Source organism: Anguilla rostrata, chromosome 5 (assembly GCF_018555375.3).
Source record: "Anguilla rostrata isolate EN2019 chromosome 5, ASM1855537v3, whole genome shotgun sequence".
NCBI classification, from domain to species: domain Eukaryota; kingdom Metazoa; phylum Chordata; class Actinopteri; order Anguilliformes; family Anguillidae; genus Anguilla; species Anguilla rostrata.
Genome location: NC_057937.1, coordinates 44,011,949 through 44,030,677, shown reverse-complemented (window position 1 = coordinate 44,030,677; position 18,729 = coordinate 44,011,949). Strand labels below are relative to the sequence as shown.

Here is an 18,729-nt window from a genome sequence, read left to right as displayed (position 1 = left end):
ACCAGTTTGGAATGCTCTATTTCATTTTGTAGTCCAGTTCCACTGCTGCAACATCCTTCTTGTCCATAAAAGAGAGCAGGCCAGCACATGCTGAGCCAGACATTGCTTCTTTTTCAGTCTGCAGACCACCATTGTAGCAGAGAGCTAAATTCCTTGTGCAGCTAGCGAATGCAGGTAACCAGTCAACTAGAGGAGTCACTGTTGTATGATGGAGTATGTAAACCCTGTTGACTAACACCCTGGCTACCTGGGCAACACAAAGGCCAGCAGTGTATTGCTCTGCGCTATTCCCAGCTACAGTCAGCATTATAACAGTCTGGGTTTAAGACTGTGGTGTGCATCACTACACCAAGGAATAGTGCATAAGTTGGGCTCACCACCATAGAAGCCAAGCTTCCCATTATTATTACAGCAGATTAAGTAGCTAGATAACTACAAACCTGGTTTCCAGCATAGAAGGTATTGGCCAAGAGCATCTTTAACTGGAAGCTGGTTAAATGAAGCTTGTAATTTCATTGGCCACTTGGAAGTCGTTCAGTCAGCTATAATGACTGAGCCTGGTAACATTTTGGGATTAAAAAGGCAAGTGCACTCACAACTCATTTCAGCACTCACAATGCAGCTTGCACAATGTCCCAGATTCTCTGAGTTTCATTTGCCCTCATGTAGAGAAGTGCTTGAATGGAAATAAAAGCTGGCCAATGGAGCCACGTATAATTTAGGTTGAGATACAAACACCATATAATTCCAGTTTACAGAAGGCAATGCCTCATCTTCTGTGGGCTTATAGTCTGGTATTTGCATTATCAGCAAATGTTGGTGTGAGCAAATCAACTCCAGACAGAAGGGAATATCTTTCAGAAGTTAACTGATTTCTTCAGCCTATTTTCTTCATGATTTGGAATCAGCAGTTGTTCCTCTTGAGCAAAAAGCACACTGGGTGAAGAGCGTTCTCTCCTCTGATGCTCAACTGTGAGCAGTGATCATTTTCTATACCACAAAGCTATACAGTACTGCAGCTAAGTAAGCATCGCCTGGCATATGTCTCACTGATGAGAACTAGCCCATTGCTTCAGTAATGTCATAACCCTGGCCCCAATGACGTAGATCTTATTTAAACTTTGGGGAAAGGAAACAGGACATTTTCTCTAGTATTATTTTTTTTGTTGGTGTGGGGTGGGGGGGGGCTGGGGGTTAACAGTACCACACAATACAACAGTATAATATTGGGGGGACCATTTCTAGTTTTCCCAAAGTCAGCAGGGGGTGGAATGTCCCCCCCCCCGTCCCCCCTATTCCCTACATCTGTGCCTGACTCAAACATTATTTCAAGCTTGGTAACAGTTTTAAACATTTTTTGTGAAGAGTAATTATTGTACTAAAACAATATAAAACATATGAGTCATTAATTCCTTGTATAAGCATAGCATGTGTGGGCTATCTATAATGCTTATTGACCTTTTTAATTGCAGTATTCCTACTGTGTATAGCTATTGCAGTACACTAAATATAAAAAAATGCATCCACTTACATAAGACTAGGTGTCTGAGCTAAACTCAAAGCAAAATAAATGTTACTGAACTGTGTTAAACATTAGATAAAGTACTAAGATAACTGACTTTTGTTGTACGATTCTTGGTTTGGGGCAATGTGTTACTGAGTACAGAAATATTTGTTGGTATAGCAGCTATAAGCTTGCTATATTGTACTAAATTAATCAAATTTACAACAGGAATTTTACAAATGTGAAAATCAAGGAATCTGGAAACATGGGTTCAACTGTTACCTTTGGGTATATCATCAAAATCTTCCATTTTAAAAGCTAGTTCCCAGAGTGAAAAAACTAATGTTGTAAAAAGCATTTGCAAACTGGTCACCACACAGCCTTAGCAGCTTCTAAGGACTAAATTAGATTCTTCTTCTTGCTTTTGTGTTTACAGAGGCATACCACTGCAATACCAAGGACAATACCATTAAGAGCCCACTGAGTCTCCATGGGGTAATTGTTGACTGATATTCACACAAATATTTTTAATAACCATTTTGTATAAATAATTAGATATTCCAATGAAGACAAAAAGCTAAATATTTAAAGTTTTTATTTAACACAATACTTTATTCAGTATAGAGCAAAGTTTTCACAACTTTACGCTTGAAGTACACATTTAATCGAAACAGTCTTGATGCGTTTCTGCACTACTTAATTTGTAACAGGTCTTGGCAGGATCAAGCAACTAGAGACATGGCAATCAGAGCCACAAATCTATGTCGCATTCTGGGTGTGTGTGTGTTTGCGCGTAAACACATAATTTGATGCCATAATATAACGTAGAGGCCTACTCTTTAACAATGCTAGTGGCAAGAATATATGAGCAGAAGTATTAACCTTGGTCTTCACAACCATGATCAATTGGCAATATTTACACAAAATCTCAGAACCCAGGCCTCCTTTGTTACAAATTAAGTATTGTCTGTACCTTTGTGGTCAGTAAGAAAACAAAGTCTGTAAGCTAAATTCGAAATTGCATCACTTTGTGTAGAACGGAAAAAATTAACTTTTAAATTCCTGTAAATATGAAAGGTACATTCAATATCTGTAATGAAATTATTTTCACATCACAGTAAATATTTCACTTGAAACATTTAAGCAACACATTGTACCAGTCGTTCCACAGCATTGCAGCGGGCAGCACAAATTAATTTATGTAGTGTAGAATGAGTATTTGGCCTCTTCATACCTTATACTTAAAGAGCTACATGTTACAGTTATACAGAACTATCAAGCACAATTAAGGCATCTGGTGTCAACAGTCATCTAGAGTGTAAAAATGTACATAAAAGTAGCAAAAATAAACACAAGATTTTGGAGAAATAACATGGAAAAGCAGGTCCATACTTTAACCACACTTATTGGCAATGTTCATTTCAACAATACATATCTAACAGGATAGTCACCACTTGTGTATTGCTTTTTGTCAAGCACAATTAAAACAGTTTCAATAATAATAAAAAAATTACAGGAAATATGGGGAATATATTAAATCAAGGATCATTCTCAACACAGCAGATAGCTACACAACAAATGGAATCTAATAAATTAACAGTAATTATCATATTTAAACACTTATATAAATACACAAAGGCCAGTTTCTCCCCTCCATTGACTATAAATATGGCAGTGTTGTAAAAAGATGGTCTTATTTCTGAATTGTTTTTATAGTCTAAAACGGAAGCAAATCTCTAAAGTCAACACGATCTTGTCAGATTACACAGCCAGTTCAGCCAGATCCTAACAGAGAACTTGTCAATTCAATAAGCTAAAACATAATTGATTATCAATTCATCTTAATAAGGTTTGCAATAAGTTTGAATTAAACTGTAATTAAATTTTAATTCATTTTGTTGGGGCAAATAGTAGAGGGGTATATGATTGCAATTTATATTTAAGCAGATTTACCATCTACATTCACCCTTTGACATTGTTTGCAACTTTTACAAACAGCCTGAACATAATTTCCCCATGTCAAACCATTTTAAATGTCAACTATAAGTGCTAAGCTTTCCTTTAGTAGTGCATATATTTCACAGGAAGTAAAGTCAAAAAAATTTTTTTAATGCTACCTTGTGATGCACTCTTGCTTCATCACCATCCCAGGAGACCGGACCCTATCACAAGCTTAAATATAAAGAGAGAATTGTCAGAGATCTTCATACATCAACATCTTACCAGTCAGAATGATTCAAATAGGATTTTACTGTGACATATGGTCTCAGTCCCACAAGTCAACCACTAACCTGTTGTATATTTCAAGGTATTTATTTTATATATACTGTATATTTCATGTTACAAAATCATGAATGTACCTTTCAGTTGACTACCAAATGGAAAGATGGAAACTGCCAGATATCAATAGCTAGAAAGCTGCTGTAGCTACTGCGGTACACTCCATGGGGAACTGACTTCATATTTAATTTCATCATGTAGGCACCTTTTCCCCCATATTACATTTTTGACAAGTGAACTTGAATTATGAAACCTCCCAGACACCGAGCTTTTCAACCTTGTATGAAGGTCCCCACCACTTCATTCGCTGATTCTGAATGGGCTGGACAGCCTTTTCTGACAAGTGCAGTTGCATGCGGTCGATCTTATACTGATAAATACACGATGAGCCTCTTGTAGAGATACCCCGGTGCAGAACACTTTTGATATTCTTAAAAATATTCTAGTAAGTGGAATTATTTAATAAGTAATTATTTAATAACCCCCCTCCATTCACAGAATATACAGAGGCACAGTTCCCCTTTCACTGGGCAACAGTCCACTGTAACTCATGATCTCACATGTATTTTATGCATAAAACTTGTTTTATTGCATAACTGCATAAAGATACTAAGCACATGTTTATTGCATTATTACACTGTTTATCATACTGAAAGTATAGTTGTTTTTGCATCGCGGACCTCGTTCACAGGGGTATCTATAACATATCCCCAAGGATGTGGAGGGTCTCCTGCCTTTGGGAATGAAACCCAGGAAAGGTGTCTGGTTGGACGTACCGAGCACACGCCAAGTATTTGTGCTTTACAATGCTCATTTAATAACGGCAGTAATAAACGTCTGTAATTAGCGAATAGGTCAATGTTCAGTTAAAATGTAGCCCCTAACTGGGATGCCATCATTAAGAAATGCATGTATCTGTACCACCAGATAAGTTCCATATGTCGGACAAATTAGCCTACACGACTATATGCAAATAACGCAGTACAATAGTAAATATACTGGAACTGTCAGTGAGATTGAAGTTTATGAAAACTTGGCATTCAAAAAACCTTAAACAACAAGATAACAAATGGCAAGATACAAACTACAAATAAACAGCCTTCCAGGCGAGGAGCAACTGAAGTATTTCTATTTCCTTCAATAATGTTCCAGTAAACAGGTCTTCACAGGTATTACAAGATTCTGAAGATGTGAGACGTTTCTCAAAATGATCAGAAGACGTTCTAAATCTGCACATCCTTTTTAAGGCAAAAACTGAGCCTTGTGCTTGTACCTTCAACCTGCAGCAATGGAAAAATCATAATTTCCTGTACAGGTAAATCACTAATAGAATGCATTAAAAAGCGTGCACATGAGCCAAGTTACAACAAAGCATTGAGAGGGCAACTACGACAAATTAAGAAGTGCATGCATGTTACAGCCAGGAATACAGTACTTGAAAAACACTACAATATATAATGTATCTATACTCAGAGATCTGACTGAAGTCTCTGCCAAATGTCTTAACTTGAACGTTTTCCTCATTTCATATGAGGCCATATTCAGTACTGTTTGGTACATAAGACTGACTTGACAATATACTGATATGGAGAGGCCTCGACAGTATTGCTCATTTTTATCGGAAATTAAAACGTAAAATTGTATTTAAAGGTACTTTAACATCAAAACAATCTTCAGAAATCTTCAATATTTTAGTTATTGTCATTACATATCTAAAGGTGCCTGAGAGAGGCAGTTGGGAAGACCAGAAAGGATCGTATAGAACAGAAAACAAAGCAGCTTAAAAATTCTAATTCAAACTGTAACGGAACTGGACAACTCAGATGTTTTGAGCACATCAGTAGTTGGGACAATCATTACGCTGCCAGGACTGCTGTCGCAAAAAGAGAAGCTACCACTCACTCCAGAGCCACTAATGAGAGAATGGACAGAGGACATCCACACTCTACTGCAAAGGGACAACTGCGCACTTCCCAAACATCAGCAGTAACCAAAATAATGAAGATGTTATGCAACAGGCAAAAACGAGGAGGGAATCTAAAACAAACAAAATCACAAAATATTCTTGTGAAGGACTGCGCCTATCCCTCGCTGTTTACCGCAGGCTGTACCGCCAGTTCCCTGGTTCTGGTGAGCTGAGCACCTTTCTCCTCCATGCAGGTGTCGCAGCCCCACACTGCCGACGCCTCCGCCGTCAAGAGGTTGTAGGCCGTCTCTGTCATTCCGGTGCAAATTCGGTGGAACCATTTCTGGCAAGAGGCCTCGCACAAGATGGCCTCCTGGTCATCATTCACTTCATTCAGACATATCCCACACGGGTACACGGGCTCTGTGGAGGAGTGGCTTGGCCGGTTTGGGTGCGCCGCGCCCTTATTGCTGCCAGCACCTCCTCCGCTGCTGCTACTCCTCCGGCGCCTCCTCCTGGCCTCGAGGGAAGGCAGCTCCATGGAGATGCAGGGCTGTGGAGAGTTCTTTAAGGAGTCCTCGCCAGCGTGAATAATGCCATTGAGCTTATCCAGAGCGTTAGACTGACTGCCTTCTTGACTGATAGGGGTGCTTCTGCTCTTTAGCTTTGGGTCCAAGGCCCCGTCCTGACACGCGGTCTCCTCCGTCCCCTGGCTTTGTTTCTGGGGGGACGCACTCAGGGGTGTGCTTTTACTTGAAGCTTCATTTACGCTCTGCTTGGACGCGGTGGCACTGGGCTGGCTGAGGTTGTTCTGTTGCTGCATGAACCCAGGAGCAGCGTCCACACAGGGCCGCGGTGGCGCATTGGCAGCGGCATTGCCCTCCGGTCCAAAACCCGAGCCCAGGTCGGGGTTTGTGCTTTGGCTCATGCCGTGCGGCGGCATCTGATTGAAGCCATCTCCCGGCCCGGGTCTAAAAGGCTGATTGGGTGAGAAAGGCATGCTGCTGTTGTTGAACACCGGCTGATTCCCGTAGGCAGGATTTTCAGGGTGACCGTAGTTGAAACCAGGGGGCCGGCTGAACCCCATGCCCATTTGGTTCTGGGGAAAAGGATGGAGCTGGTTTCGCGTCTGATAAGGCCCCCCGTATGGAGAGGGCATCCTGGCAGGCCCGTGCGGAGACATCCTCTGAGGGCCATAGCCGCTGAAACCAGGGTAGTGCGAGTGCCCGTAGTACGGGTTCCCAGAGGGCACAGGCTTGAACGACGGGACATTGTAGCTGTCATCAAAGGGATTGGCCGCCACCAGGTGGTCCCCACTTGGATTTGGCGGCGGAGCGTACTCCGAGAGAGGAGCAAATGGAGTCGGCTGCGAAAGAAGAAAGCACAGGTCCAATCCCTTTAAAATACCACACAGATCAAAATTTGGATCATGACGACAGCCAGATGGCTGTATCCCTCCTAAAACTAATAAAAGAGTCAACTGCCAATTAAGAAATTGCCATAAAAGTAAAATGATGAAAGCAGATTACCAGTTCTTCAGGTTATTCAAGACATCAAATATATTCAATGAATATTTAATATGGGAAATATAGTATAGGAATTAAAGGTAAGAGCTTCCCCTTTGCTTTAATATTATACCAGAGTCACAATTCAAAAAGCGTCACATCAGGGTGAACTCATGAAGCTACCTGAGTGTTTGACTTGCGCTTTTTCTTATCGGGGCTTGCCAGTAGCACACCCGGCCCTCCTAACCCATCAAGCCCCCCGTCTCCACCTGCAAAATCACATCCCAACTCATGTTAGAAATCCACTTCTTAGTACTTTAAAAAAAACTGCATTGTCCACTTGTATTATAAAAGGTGCGTTATCAACTGGGTCACACACACAATATTGGCTAACTTCGGCAACAACGATACTTAAAAGGTTGGCTTACTCATTCAATTTCATTAATACATATATATGTTTCAGTCCAGTCACATTAATAGGCTACACATAGCCTACATCTAGCCTATGTCCAGTCAGAAAACTATCATTCAGGTATGTAGCATGCTACGCCTACTTTTGACAGCACACTTCAAATGAAGGCTAACTGTTAGTAACTTTGCCAAAGATTTCCACCTTTATACTTTTGAATGATTTCAAGTAAGAGCCAGACATTTCTCTATTCGGTTTCTAACCAATGCTAATTTGGGTTTAGATTTGTCGTGAGAAATATTAAAAGTTGTAGCCTACTTTCAAAATAATGCTCGTACAAGTTTCGCCTGCGTTTAAAAAACTGCTACTACTCGAACACAAACGGTTAGTTTCACTGCACTGGCAATAGACTACATATAAAAGCGCAACTTGTGGTTTACCAACCTCAAATGCACTTTCTGGAAAAACGCTTTCAACAAAAAAACGTCGGCCGGCTTTAAAAGTTCACCGTAGCTTCGTTGTACGCGCAAACATTCCGATATATAAACCAACAGAGTTGTGTATGTTTTTAATGTAGCTAAATACGCTCGTCTTCCTTATTTTTCAAAAGTATGCTTCCACACAGCGTTGTCTGTTGAGAGTTTCAATAAATTCTTCAAAGGCCTTGAGGTAGGCCGACAAGCTCCTTCACAGTCGTAATTATGGTTGAGACTTGTGTGCAACGTATCATGCCCCCACAGACACTAGCTAGCTAACATACAACGTACAAGCGACCAAATATAACAAAAACACCGATTACCTCTGTTCCTTTTAAGAGAGAGGGTGTCTTTCTCCTGTTCTGCTGACATTACAAAGTCCCTTACATGACTAAAACGATAAAAAAGGAACAGGGTTATTATTAGCCTATTCTAAATGCTAGCTAAAGGTGACCGCACTCGTCTTCTCCCTTCGCAGCAATCAGAGCTATCTCTGTGTGTGTGCAGGAAAGCTGCAAGGGTTTGCAAAGTTTGGGAGGAGCGGACGGAATCAACTTAGTTATACGTTGTCAAACACATCGAAAATTGAAGAAAATCCGGAATGATTATTAATTATTGGCATATCTGGTATGTGATACATATATTGAAATAGTGCGTATTTTTCCGTTTCGCAAAACAGAATGTAAATGTCACAACACAGAAACCCCTCCGTATTAGCATGTGAGTGTGTCTGCACTGTTCCGTTTGATGTGGTGCCGCTGTTAGACGGCGATAAACCGTTGATGCAACATTGTGACCAGGAGACCTTTAATTATCGCGGTGTCCTCAGGATATTGATTTTCTGAACATTGGTAACAATACGATAATAATATTGTTTCCATTATGTACAGAGTAGCCTATTACAGTGCTGGTTTACAGTGTTTGTGTAGAATAGTAGGCTACCACGCGGTGACCCAAAAGATCGCGTAGAATTGGTCATCTTAAAATTAAAGGCATGTTTTGCTGTGAATGATTGGCTGCTGTAATTAAAATACGTACATCAAACGTATAAATTGACTGTAACGTAAGTAGGTTACTTTTTAAACGGGCATAAGTCGTTGATATATTTACGAACCAGTTAGCCAGGCTTATTCTAAAACATTCATATTTGAAGCATGTGCCATTTAGGCTAATCGAAATAGTGGGTGCTGTTTATTTTGTGACAGGCTATTGTAAAAATGACCGCTGTTGAAGAATGAATTATGATGGATCATTTACAACTTTACGCGAATTTAGTGCACTGCGATTTCCCCTCAGTATTGCCGTCATAAAGTGCGTGCTTAATGAGCAAACATACTGTAAGCTAATATCTGAACATTCTGTAGCTAATGGAAGATCTTCATAATTTTGTATGGGTCCTCCGGTAACATCTATGATTCTATTAACAGCAGGATTTTTTTAATGAAACGATTGCCTTTTTTTCATGTGAACAATATAATGTGAATCGCTTACACCTGAATACTACAACATACTGAAGGCTGTTTTTTTAACGAGAAATTGGTATTCTTTTGACTAGCATTTTAACCTATTTGTGAGAAATAAACTAATTAGTCCTTTGATTAGTCGCAAAGAATTACTTCATGCACTCTGAATATAGGTTTGTTATTGCAGCCGTTTTTGAATTATAGGCTACATATGCTGAAGTCGAGCCCTCGTGCCTCAGGAGGAGACCCTGTGTGGAATATTGAAGGGAGAGGAACAAGGGCCATATTGATTAAGATGAATCGACAGAGGAACTTCATTACGCGGTGAAGCAGCATGAAAAAATGAATGGGTGAACAGAAAGGAAAAGTGAGGAATATCTGCCTTGGAAGTTATCAGGCTCTAAATGTCAAAAAGTGGAACTGAGCAAATTTAACAATATGACAAGTTCCTTTCAGGCAAATTCTCAGAAGACCTCTGATGGGAGCTTCAGCACACTGAAACTGAAAGCAGCTCTGGGCAGTCCCGGGTTTTGGTATAGATTTTTCAATCAGTTGTGGTGTGTGCCACAGATAGAGAAAAAAACATATCATTTTGAGTGGATTTAGTTACACTCCACACATCTCCATGGCAATTAATGCCCTGGTTAGAAACTGTATCTGCAAAGGAGAGGATGGGGGAAAACGGTTTGAGATTCCATCATTAATTGTTTTTAGTATTTTTAGAGTTAAGTGAGAATGGTAATTGATAGTCCATATCATTATGGTTAAAAAAAAATAAAAATTTTAAATAAAAAAAAAACAGCTGCTGTTGCTACTGAGAATACCCACTAATCACTAGCAACTTGTTAAATCATGCAGGTAGTAGATTGGAGACTTGCATCCCAAACTACCAAAACCAAAATGGTGTTGATAATTGTGGCTGCTTAACTTAGGACTGAGAAAGTGAATAACTATTAATGTATGTTAGTGTCTCAATACGTTAGGAATGCTTGTCAATACATATTGAGATCTTACCTGTTCAGTCCCCTTAAATGTTTGAGTGGGTGTTCTCTGAGGACTTCCTTTACATGACCATGCACAATAACGTATATGTTACATATGTATCTATTTAATGGCCATTGTCACTTCCTGGAACTAGATCAGTTCTACAGTGAAGCAAGTAAGATGAAGCAATCTTGAAGAAAAATAGCAATAAAAAAATAAAATAATGAGTTTAAACTGGCTTTTGTAAAAAGCAACACTGCATAAGAACATTTTAGTTATGATCCAAGCTGTGATCAAATAGCTTTTTATTTTGTATTATTTTATTGTATACTCAATGAACTTTGAAACAAATTGCATTTATGTTAAACACAAAAAGTAAATATCCTATGGCACAATGGCCAAGCACGTATGGGAGTGTCATTATTCAGAACTGAAGGCCAGAGTTAAGATATCAGCCAGTAGCAGCCAAGGTGAATATTTACTGTGTTCCTTACGCTAAACATCAATACATTTGTACCAACTGGTTTACTTGCAGTAAAGCTACATACATATTTGTCATACTTGGTGATAACATTCTGCTTTTATACATGTGCAAGACTAAAGATAAACTGAAATGACACATAAGTACCTTTCAAAGTAATTTGCTATTTTTTGGTTACTGGGACATCAAATATTGAGACACATTTTTCGAGTTTAAAATAATTTTTGGTTTTAATTAGACTAGCATATCATTTTTGGCATGAACATTGTTGTAGCAAAGACAAGAACTTGTCTGAGCACACCTGGCAGAAAAAAAGCTGAAGGTACATGAGTTTTCTTACAAAAAAGAAAAACAACCAGCAGAAAAAATAGATAACAAAACATTGACAAGCAAAATAATAATTACAAAGGAAGTACATTCAACTTTCAAAGCTGGTACTGGCCTTGACACCAATAACAGATGAGGAGAAGTGGATCCCCCTGAGTAACATTTTGTATAAATCCACAGCCCCCACTACTGCTGTAAGAACCAGCACACCCTTTAAAGAAAGTGTGGCTATGGGATTCAGAGCACCTGAGTATCACTTTAAACAAGGAGCCCTCAACATTCCCTTTTGTTTCATCACACGTTCATAAAAGAACAAAATTAAAATCTTACAAAAAAGAAACAGATTCAGAAACACTGCAAGAGTTGCATCACTCTATTCATAACACTCCTATGTAACACTGGACACCTGGCGTCAGTATTCCAAAAGTCTGGGTCGAACATTTCTCTATGAAAGGACAGAATAAGGATGTTAAATTATGTCATGAAGACGTGAGTGTTGCTATGTGTTGCTTATTTCAACACATATTATATCTGCATGTAGAAATAAGCCACCGTATGTTTGTTTTGAACATCATACACCATATGTTCCATCCTTTGAAGAGATAGCCAATTATATTTCATAACTTTGGAAAGTTCATATAAGGGAAACTGCATTTTAATGGAGATGAACTTTCTTCGCAGTAATAAATGTAAGCCAGTATGCTATTTAGAACATAGTAATTGAATGAAGATGTTCGTTAAACCCAATACAGTTGCCATAGAGTGGAAGTTCAATAAGTGGTACTAGTCATTCAAAGCATTACTCCTGCACATTAAAAGCAAAAAATAAAATAAAAAAATCATGTACAATATGAACTGGACATTTTAATACAGCTTTCCAGATTGCTCATCTACAACACCTTAAAGGATATATTTACATTTGTATGAAACATTAACACAATTTAGGCATCTCTATGAAAAACCAAAATTCAGTCAGTACTTTTTTTCAACACTTGGGTTGTATATTTTACCCCTTGAAATGAATAAAAATGCAAAATGTATTTCTCCACCAGTGAGAAAAGTAGTATTTTTTTGCTTGAACATTTTTGAAAAACATTTTAAAGCACTAACCATGTACCACATTCATCGTGGTTTGTGGTCCTCAGAGACAACCATATTTTAGTAAGAATTTATACAAATGGGGAAAATGTATTCAAACATTGTAAAAATGAGAAGACATCACACAAAGATGTGGAACTACTTTGATCTCCAGCTAATATGCAACGGTGAGGTAAAAAATCTTTGGTTTACATTGTTTGCTTTTCAAAAGAAAGTAAAAGTGATTGTGTCGCTCTTCTGGGTTATCAATTTGGCAATTAGAATCCTTTGAAGACAGTGTTAAAACACAGGATGAGAGATAATATAAATATATATAAATCTGCATATAATTTTTTCCTACAATTGTAAACTCATCTGGTCGCACAATGGTTCTTTAAAGGAAACTAATTGCTGGACTATTTGGTTAATGAGCATGAACCTTATTATTTCTCTATTCATGTCAGTTATTAATCACTCAAATATGCAAGCAGCACTTTCTGAGATATCATGCACATTTTGACTCATTTGGTCACGACAGGGGCACACATGTGTAAGGCATCTCTTATAAAAGCAACATCTTTGCTGATCCACAGGAACCTGCATTTGATCTTTGGTCTGGCATGAGGAACACCCTCATCATATTATTCCCAGGACCGCCCAAAATATAATACCAAAACCAAATGAGGAAGCAAACAATTCTTTGGATAGTAGCATCGGTCACCGTCGCATGTTAGCTGGGATCCATAAACCAAGAGGTGACACTAATCTGCAGGACAAGTGCTAAAATTTTTATACTCTAGAATAAAAGCATCAACTATTCTGAGAAACAAATATGACAAGCATGTGTACTCAGCAGCATAAGTACATGTCAGCTGACAAAAATATATATCTTTGGAGGTAAAAGGTTTTTTTGGTGTATATTCCATTCTCCACTTCCATTTCATTGGTTGCACTATTTTTTGGTTTTCGACAGTCATTCTACACTCTTCTCGCATCCCCATGTGTTAAGGGTCCGACTCAGAACAATTACACTTTGGTATGGGACATTTACATTCTATCCCATGATATCTGAGGGACCGCCTACACATTAAGGCCAATTTTTAAAGCTTTTAAGGTTTGCTGTACAGAACATGTCAGTACAAACATTTTTGGTTAGTTCTCACTGTATCAAACAAAAATGGAAGTAAAATAACACACAAATGAAAACCTGCTATTAAACGGACACAACTGAACAACAATTTACAACTGAAGAAGAATTTCTACATGTGAGAAGGGCTTGAACTCTCTTAATTCAAGTCACATTGGCAACACGGGACTGTCTTGCCTTTACTGGCAAGAAATTATAGAAAAAAACATTCATAAAGATCTACAACTACCTCCTAAAATAAACAGTTCTGCTCTAAGAGGATACCCTGTCAGTTGACCATGTAACAATACAAAATACATGGCTTTTAAAATGTACTAAACCTTGCTCCCTGAGTTTAGGAAAATAATAACACTACATAATGACAAATTAAGAGGAGGTAGTATAAAACAGAGACTGTAAGGGCAATGACACATAAATAAATATTCTGATGACTGAAAAAAATCCTTGCATGGGCATTTCATTATTTTACCCTTTAACTTAAGGAATTCACGAATTTAATATCTCAATGGAAACAGACAACAGAGCACTGAGCATGTAACATTCATATTATGAAAAAAATTAGTTACTCTCCCCTTAAAAAGTATGTGGTATGTATTACCCTTTCTGTGGGATAAACAAGCAGTCAGTTAGTCAGTGCATTTTGTGGAGCTGTACTAGGAAAGATCACTCACTGTTGAGGAACAATAATTACCGCATACTGTTCTACATCTGGATTGTTCCAGTTGGTCATAAAACAGATTTTCTGATATTCATTTTCCCTCAACTATCGTGGTGTGCATGGGGTGAACATCATATGAGTTCACCAAAGACTTCCAAGATACAAATGGTCTTTTTGTCATGATGACATGGAGGTTATTGGTGGAGAGCACCAACATCTGCACCTATCACCACATCTAACATCTTTGTATATGTCTGAGCTCACAAGTGGATGGAATGACCTTACCTACATAATGAAATGTGTGTGCCTGTATCTGTAACCATTTTTTTGAGGTAGTTCCAAAAATTCACATTTTGTCACTGACTCTGGTCCCATTCCCAAGTAACAGTATTAAAAAATGGCAAACCTGCTCTCAAATAGTCTGCGTGAAAATGAACCCCTTCATGGGTCTCAACCAAAACACCATCACCTTAATGTCCTTGAACCAACCTAAAGAACATCAAGAAAAATGACCCACTGAAAATTAAATAAAAAAGTAGTGCAGTGCCCTTACAATCACTTTCTTCAAAACAAAAGACAAAGACAGACACAACACAAATCTTATTTAGCAAACACAAGTTATTGCTATCAGGAAGTATCAACTGTTATATCAATTGAAGAGTCCCATCACATCCCTCAGGTTATTAAATATATAGCTGGAGTTTCCTATGAGGTAAACCGAGGTAGATAATCAGCAAAGAGGAGTACCCCCCTTGCTCCAGTGATATACTCTCTTAAATAATGTCAGAAATGGAAACATCCAAGTTCACATTTTTGACAATCTTTTTGAAACATTCATGGTGGGTGAGATTTTTTTTCTTCCAAAGAGACAGACAAATGCAAAGAAAGAAAGAACGAAAGAAAGAAAATAGAACACATTCACAATGAGAAGAGATCCCAAAGGCAGAGCCCCGTTCTTCCAGAAACCCTTTTTTGGCTTCCCGTTCATTGTCCATTGGAACAGGTCAAGTAGGGGACTGGGGAAGGGGAGTACCTGGGCACTCACACTGTTAGAGGGGAAGCTCTGCCTGAGAAGGGTCTGAGGCCGGTTGCCGGTGACAGCAGAGCGTCTCCGCGACGTCTCCGATCTCCACGGCCAGGTGCGGCTCGTCACCGCCACGGGCGGGCCACTCTTCCGAGCCCCCGCTGTCCTCCGCCCGGAGGGAGGGGGGCCGCGTGTTTCGGCCAGAGGACAGGTTCGTCATCTCGGTCTCGTCGTGCGAGTAGCGGCCGGAGTCGCCCGTCTCGTGGCTGCCCTCGCTGGAGCCCTCGCCGTCGCCGGTGCTGCCAAAGAGCACCTGCAGGGAGGCCGGCTGGCCTGGAGACGACGGGGAGTCCTCCTCGTACCGCAGCACCGTCCTCCCCGGCTCATAGGGGCAGGCACCGGGACCCCTCCTCTGAGCCCGGGGAACGACAGACAAAAACGGAAGGGGAAAAGAGAGAGAGAGATTAAAAACGGGAGCAAAGGTTCTACTTCAACAACACTTTTCCTCAAGGCGATTTCCCAATGTGTGCAGTGCATTAAAAAGAAAAACCATTTGCGCTCCTGTGGAGTACATGTATGGCTGACACACTGGGATAAAATGAAAGCTATTTTCTCAGGCTGGGTCTCATTCAAATTACTCATGAAAGGATAATGGGGATCAACTGTGCGTGGGAGTTGCTTATGTTTCATACAAAAAAGCACAGGTGCTCATACAGAACACTGTTCCGCCTCTTCCTCACCTGGCCTTTCCCAAGGTTCAGCGTCTCTTTCTTACTGAAGAACAGCCATTTCTTCTTCCTCTGGCTGGTGGAGCTGACTGGGCCCAAGCTATTTATTATCAAGTCTGTTCCACCCTGAAAGAGAACATGTCGTGCTGTGACCCTGAGCACATTATTCCCACATAAACATCGGAAAACTCTTGAAACAAATCTTGTTGCTTACTGATCCCCATAATTTCAATCACGGCATGGGCAAATTAAGTTGGGGAAAGGCACAGTTCAGTGGAGCTACACACTGATTTGCTAACTGATTTATACCTTGATTAACAATGATAAAAATAATTAATTCGATTAAACAAGCAAAATATGAAGCCGCTGCTGCAGTGCAACAGCTCCTATCAGACCTTGCAGATCAGAGTTACCCATCCATGACTGACACACTATCTCGAATAATTCTGAATTAGTGCCCTGCACCCTAAAATCACTTTGCATACCCAGTTGCTACAGGTGGGCTTTATTCAGCCCCAACAACCCAAAGGGGTCCTGTGGAGCCGCTTACCTTCGTATCGACAAAATGGCATTCTGTCATCATTGGCATCGCAGCCTCCACATTCTCTGCCTGGTTCCCATTGGCTTGAGGTGCAGCAGCATGGGGCGCATCCCCACTGTCTTCTCTCATCTTAGTGGCTGAGGATTTCCTGTTAAAGGGCAAGAGGGCACAAAAACCAATCAATAACACAACACCAGGGGCTCAAGTTGCTCAGTTGGTAAAAAGCACTCCACAAATAATAGCTGGGCCCTTGATCCTCAGGGTCAGTCCTATCTTTAGTTGGCTATTGTTTGTGAAAGTAGATAGCATGCAGTATATTCAATTCCCTTGTTTTCCAGTCATGCCCTTGGGAGACCCATGCAGTTTTCTCCACAAGGACCCCACAAATGATTCAGTTCAGGATGAAGCATACTGTGTTAATGCGCCAGCAGGGACAAGGTTACCTGGCTTTGCCTCTGTAAACGAGGATCAGGACGCAGATGACGATGCAGGCCAAAGCGATGCTCACTCCCACAATGATGCCCGTCATCGACGTCTCGTCCAGGTGGTAGAAGGCATCAGAAAATGCTGTGAGACAAGCGGCAGATGTTCAGAGACAAATCGCCTGCCGTCACTCGCTGCGCTCCGCGGGGCACTTCCTGTTCGGCTCTGCAAGCTGCGGCTACTAAAAACAGCCGCCTTTGAAAATCGCAGCATCCTGCCACCACGTAAATTATTTAGAGGGAGACCAGGGCCACAGGCTCAGCTATTTAAATTTCAAGCGAGTAGAGATGGTATCCTATCTAGGCGTCCGCATTTAGAAAAGGCAGATTAAGATAACGTGGAAGGAGAGGTAAAAGCGTGGCCATTATTCACAAAAGCAATGCTCTGCCTTTCTCTGTGAAGACATAGTATTTCTGTAAAAACCCTAAAGAGGAGACCCCTGAGGTGGTCATAGCTGCTCCACACACATTCAATTGGCAAGGCACTGCTGAGCTAAGCACGTTTGAAAACCTCCAGCTCTGGACATCGCCTCCCAGCATGCTCTCTCGTCAAACAAAGCTCTGCCCTTCTGATTACAACCCTGATATCCATCGCTCACCTTTGGCTTCTGTGGAGCCCCTGGATCGGCGCGGGTTCTGCCCTGCCGCGGAGCCGTCCGGCAGCACCGCCAGCTCCACGGCGTTGGAGAAGGGCCCGTCCCCGGCCTCGTTGGATGCCGAGATCTTCACCAGGTAGATGCTGCCAGGCTGCAAGTTCTCCAGAAGGGCCATGGTGATGCTCCCTGAGGACAAGAGCAGAGGGGGGGATGTCAGCAATCTAAGCCCCATACACCAGCACCGAACTGAGCCCAAAATGCTCAGGTGCAGCTGTCTGATTCTGTTGCCAGCCCTGCTGTTATTCTACATTAGCGCTTCGTCCCATTCGCCGTTCAGACGCACAAATTCTGGTCCCCAGCTGCTGGGAATCTCATTAGCCTTGTTACTGTGAAGTCACTCACATTTTTCTTCTTAATCTTTATGTTCTCCTCTGCCTGGATTCTACTGACCCATGAAGATCGGGGGTTTATGACGCTCTGGGAAAAGAAAGGCCCTGAGCCTGAGAGGCCTGCTTGTTACCAGCACGACCAGGGAAACGCAAGGGAGTCAGGGGTCAGGGGCAGCAGCCTTTCCCCCCCACCCAGTCAGTGCCACACAGCCCCAGCAGTAACTGTCAGAGCGGCCGTCCTGATTTACAGTGGACAGGGGAGAGCGAGGGAGGGGAAAGGGGGTCGCTTGTGAACGTCCTCACTTTTGACCTCCTCGTTGGTGGCTCTCAGTCAACAGTAAATGCTTGGCATTTCCAGAACTCATCTGTAATCAATTACACCTAAAGCGTTCCACCTCTTCCCAGTTCCGGCAGCTGGAGATGGGCGGGGCTCCAACCTATAGGCTCAGTGTGGGTACAGCCCATGTCTCTGGCTCCATGGATTTTGCCGCCCATGACTGTGACAATTTATGTCGGCCAAGTTTACTTCTCTAGGGGAATACTGGCAAGAGCACAACATACAAGTCCCTTTGAAAGATTAAGTATCTATTTAACCAAAGCCAGTGAGGGAGTTTGGCAGTTTTTATAGTAACATGCTGTGTGAAAGATCCAGAAAATAAGATACATTTTTTAATTGAAAAGACAACTGGAGGCACTTATCCGCTGCCAAACAGGAATCAGAGCAGATGAGAATAAATAAAGAAAAAGATTAT

General features: G+C 41.0%; 2 protein-coding genes and 1 long non-coding RNA gene across 3 annotated transcripts in view; 1 reads left to right on the top strand and 2 right to left on the bottom strand.

Annotated features, from left to right (window-relative positions):
• Nucleotides 1-2,082: 2,082 nt before the first annotated feature.
• On the bottom strand, nt 2,083-8,593 carry pygo1 (pygopus family PHD finger 1). The gene is made up of 4 exons (XM_064336428.1): nt 8,404-8,593; nt 7,379-7,464; nt 5,884-7,056; nt 2,083-3,676 (listed from the first exon to the last, which is right to left on the bottom strand). The coding sequence occupies exons 1-4, from the start codon at nt 8,450-8,452 to the stop codon at nt 3,644-3,646; spliced, it is 1,341 nt and encodes a 446-aa protein (XP_064192498.1). The 5' UTR covers nt 8,453-8,593; the 3' UTR covers nt 2,083-3,643.
• LOC135255355 (uncharacterized) lies at nt 8,570-10,342 on the top strand. Its single transcript, XR_010330156.1, has 2 exons — nt 8,570-8,707; nt 9,748-10,342. It is a non-coding gene; the product is annotated as an uncharacterized LOC135255355 (long non-coding RNA).
• Nucleotides 10,343-11,210: 868 nt separating this feature from the next.
• LOC135255353 (protogenin A-like) overlaps nt 11,211-18,729 on the bottom strand; it is a 47,722-nt gene continuing 40,203 nt past the window's right edge. Inside the window, exons 15-19 of the mRNA XM_064336427.1 lie at nt 17,592-17,774; nt 16,954-17,077; nt 16,520-16,658; nt 15,982-16,095; nt 11,211-15,653 (exon numbers count right to left, since the gene is read on the bottom strand). Of these exons, the coding sequence (XP_064192497.1) occupies nt 15,267-15,653; nt 15,982-16,095; nt 16,520-16,658; nt 16,954-17,077; nt 17,592-17,774 (947 nt within the window). The 3' untranslated portion in view covers nt 11,211-15,266. The remainder of the gene's footprint in view (nt 15,654-15,981; nt 16,096-16,519; nt 16,659-16,953; nt 17,078-17,591; nt 17,775-18,729) is intronic.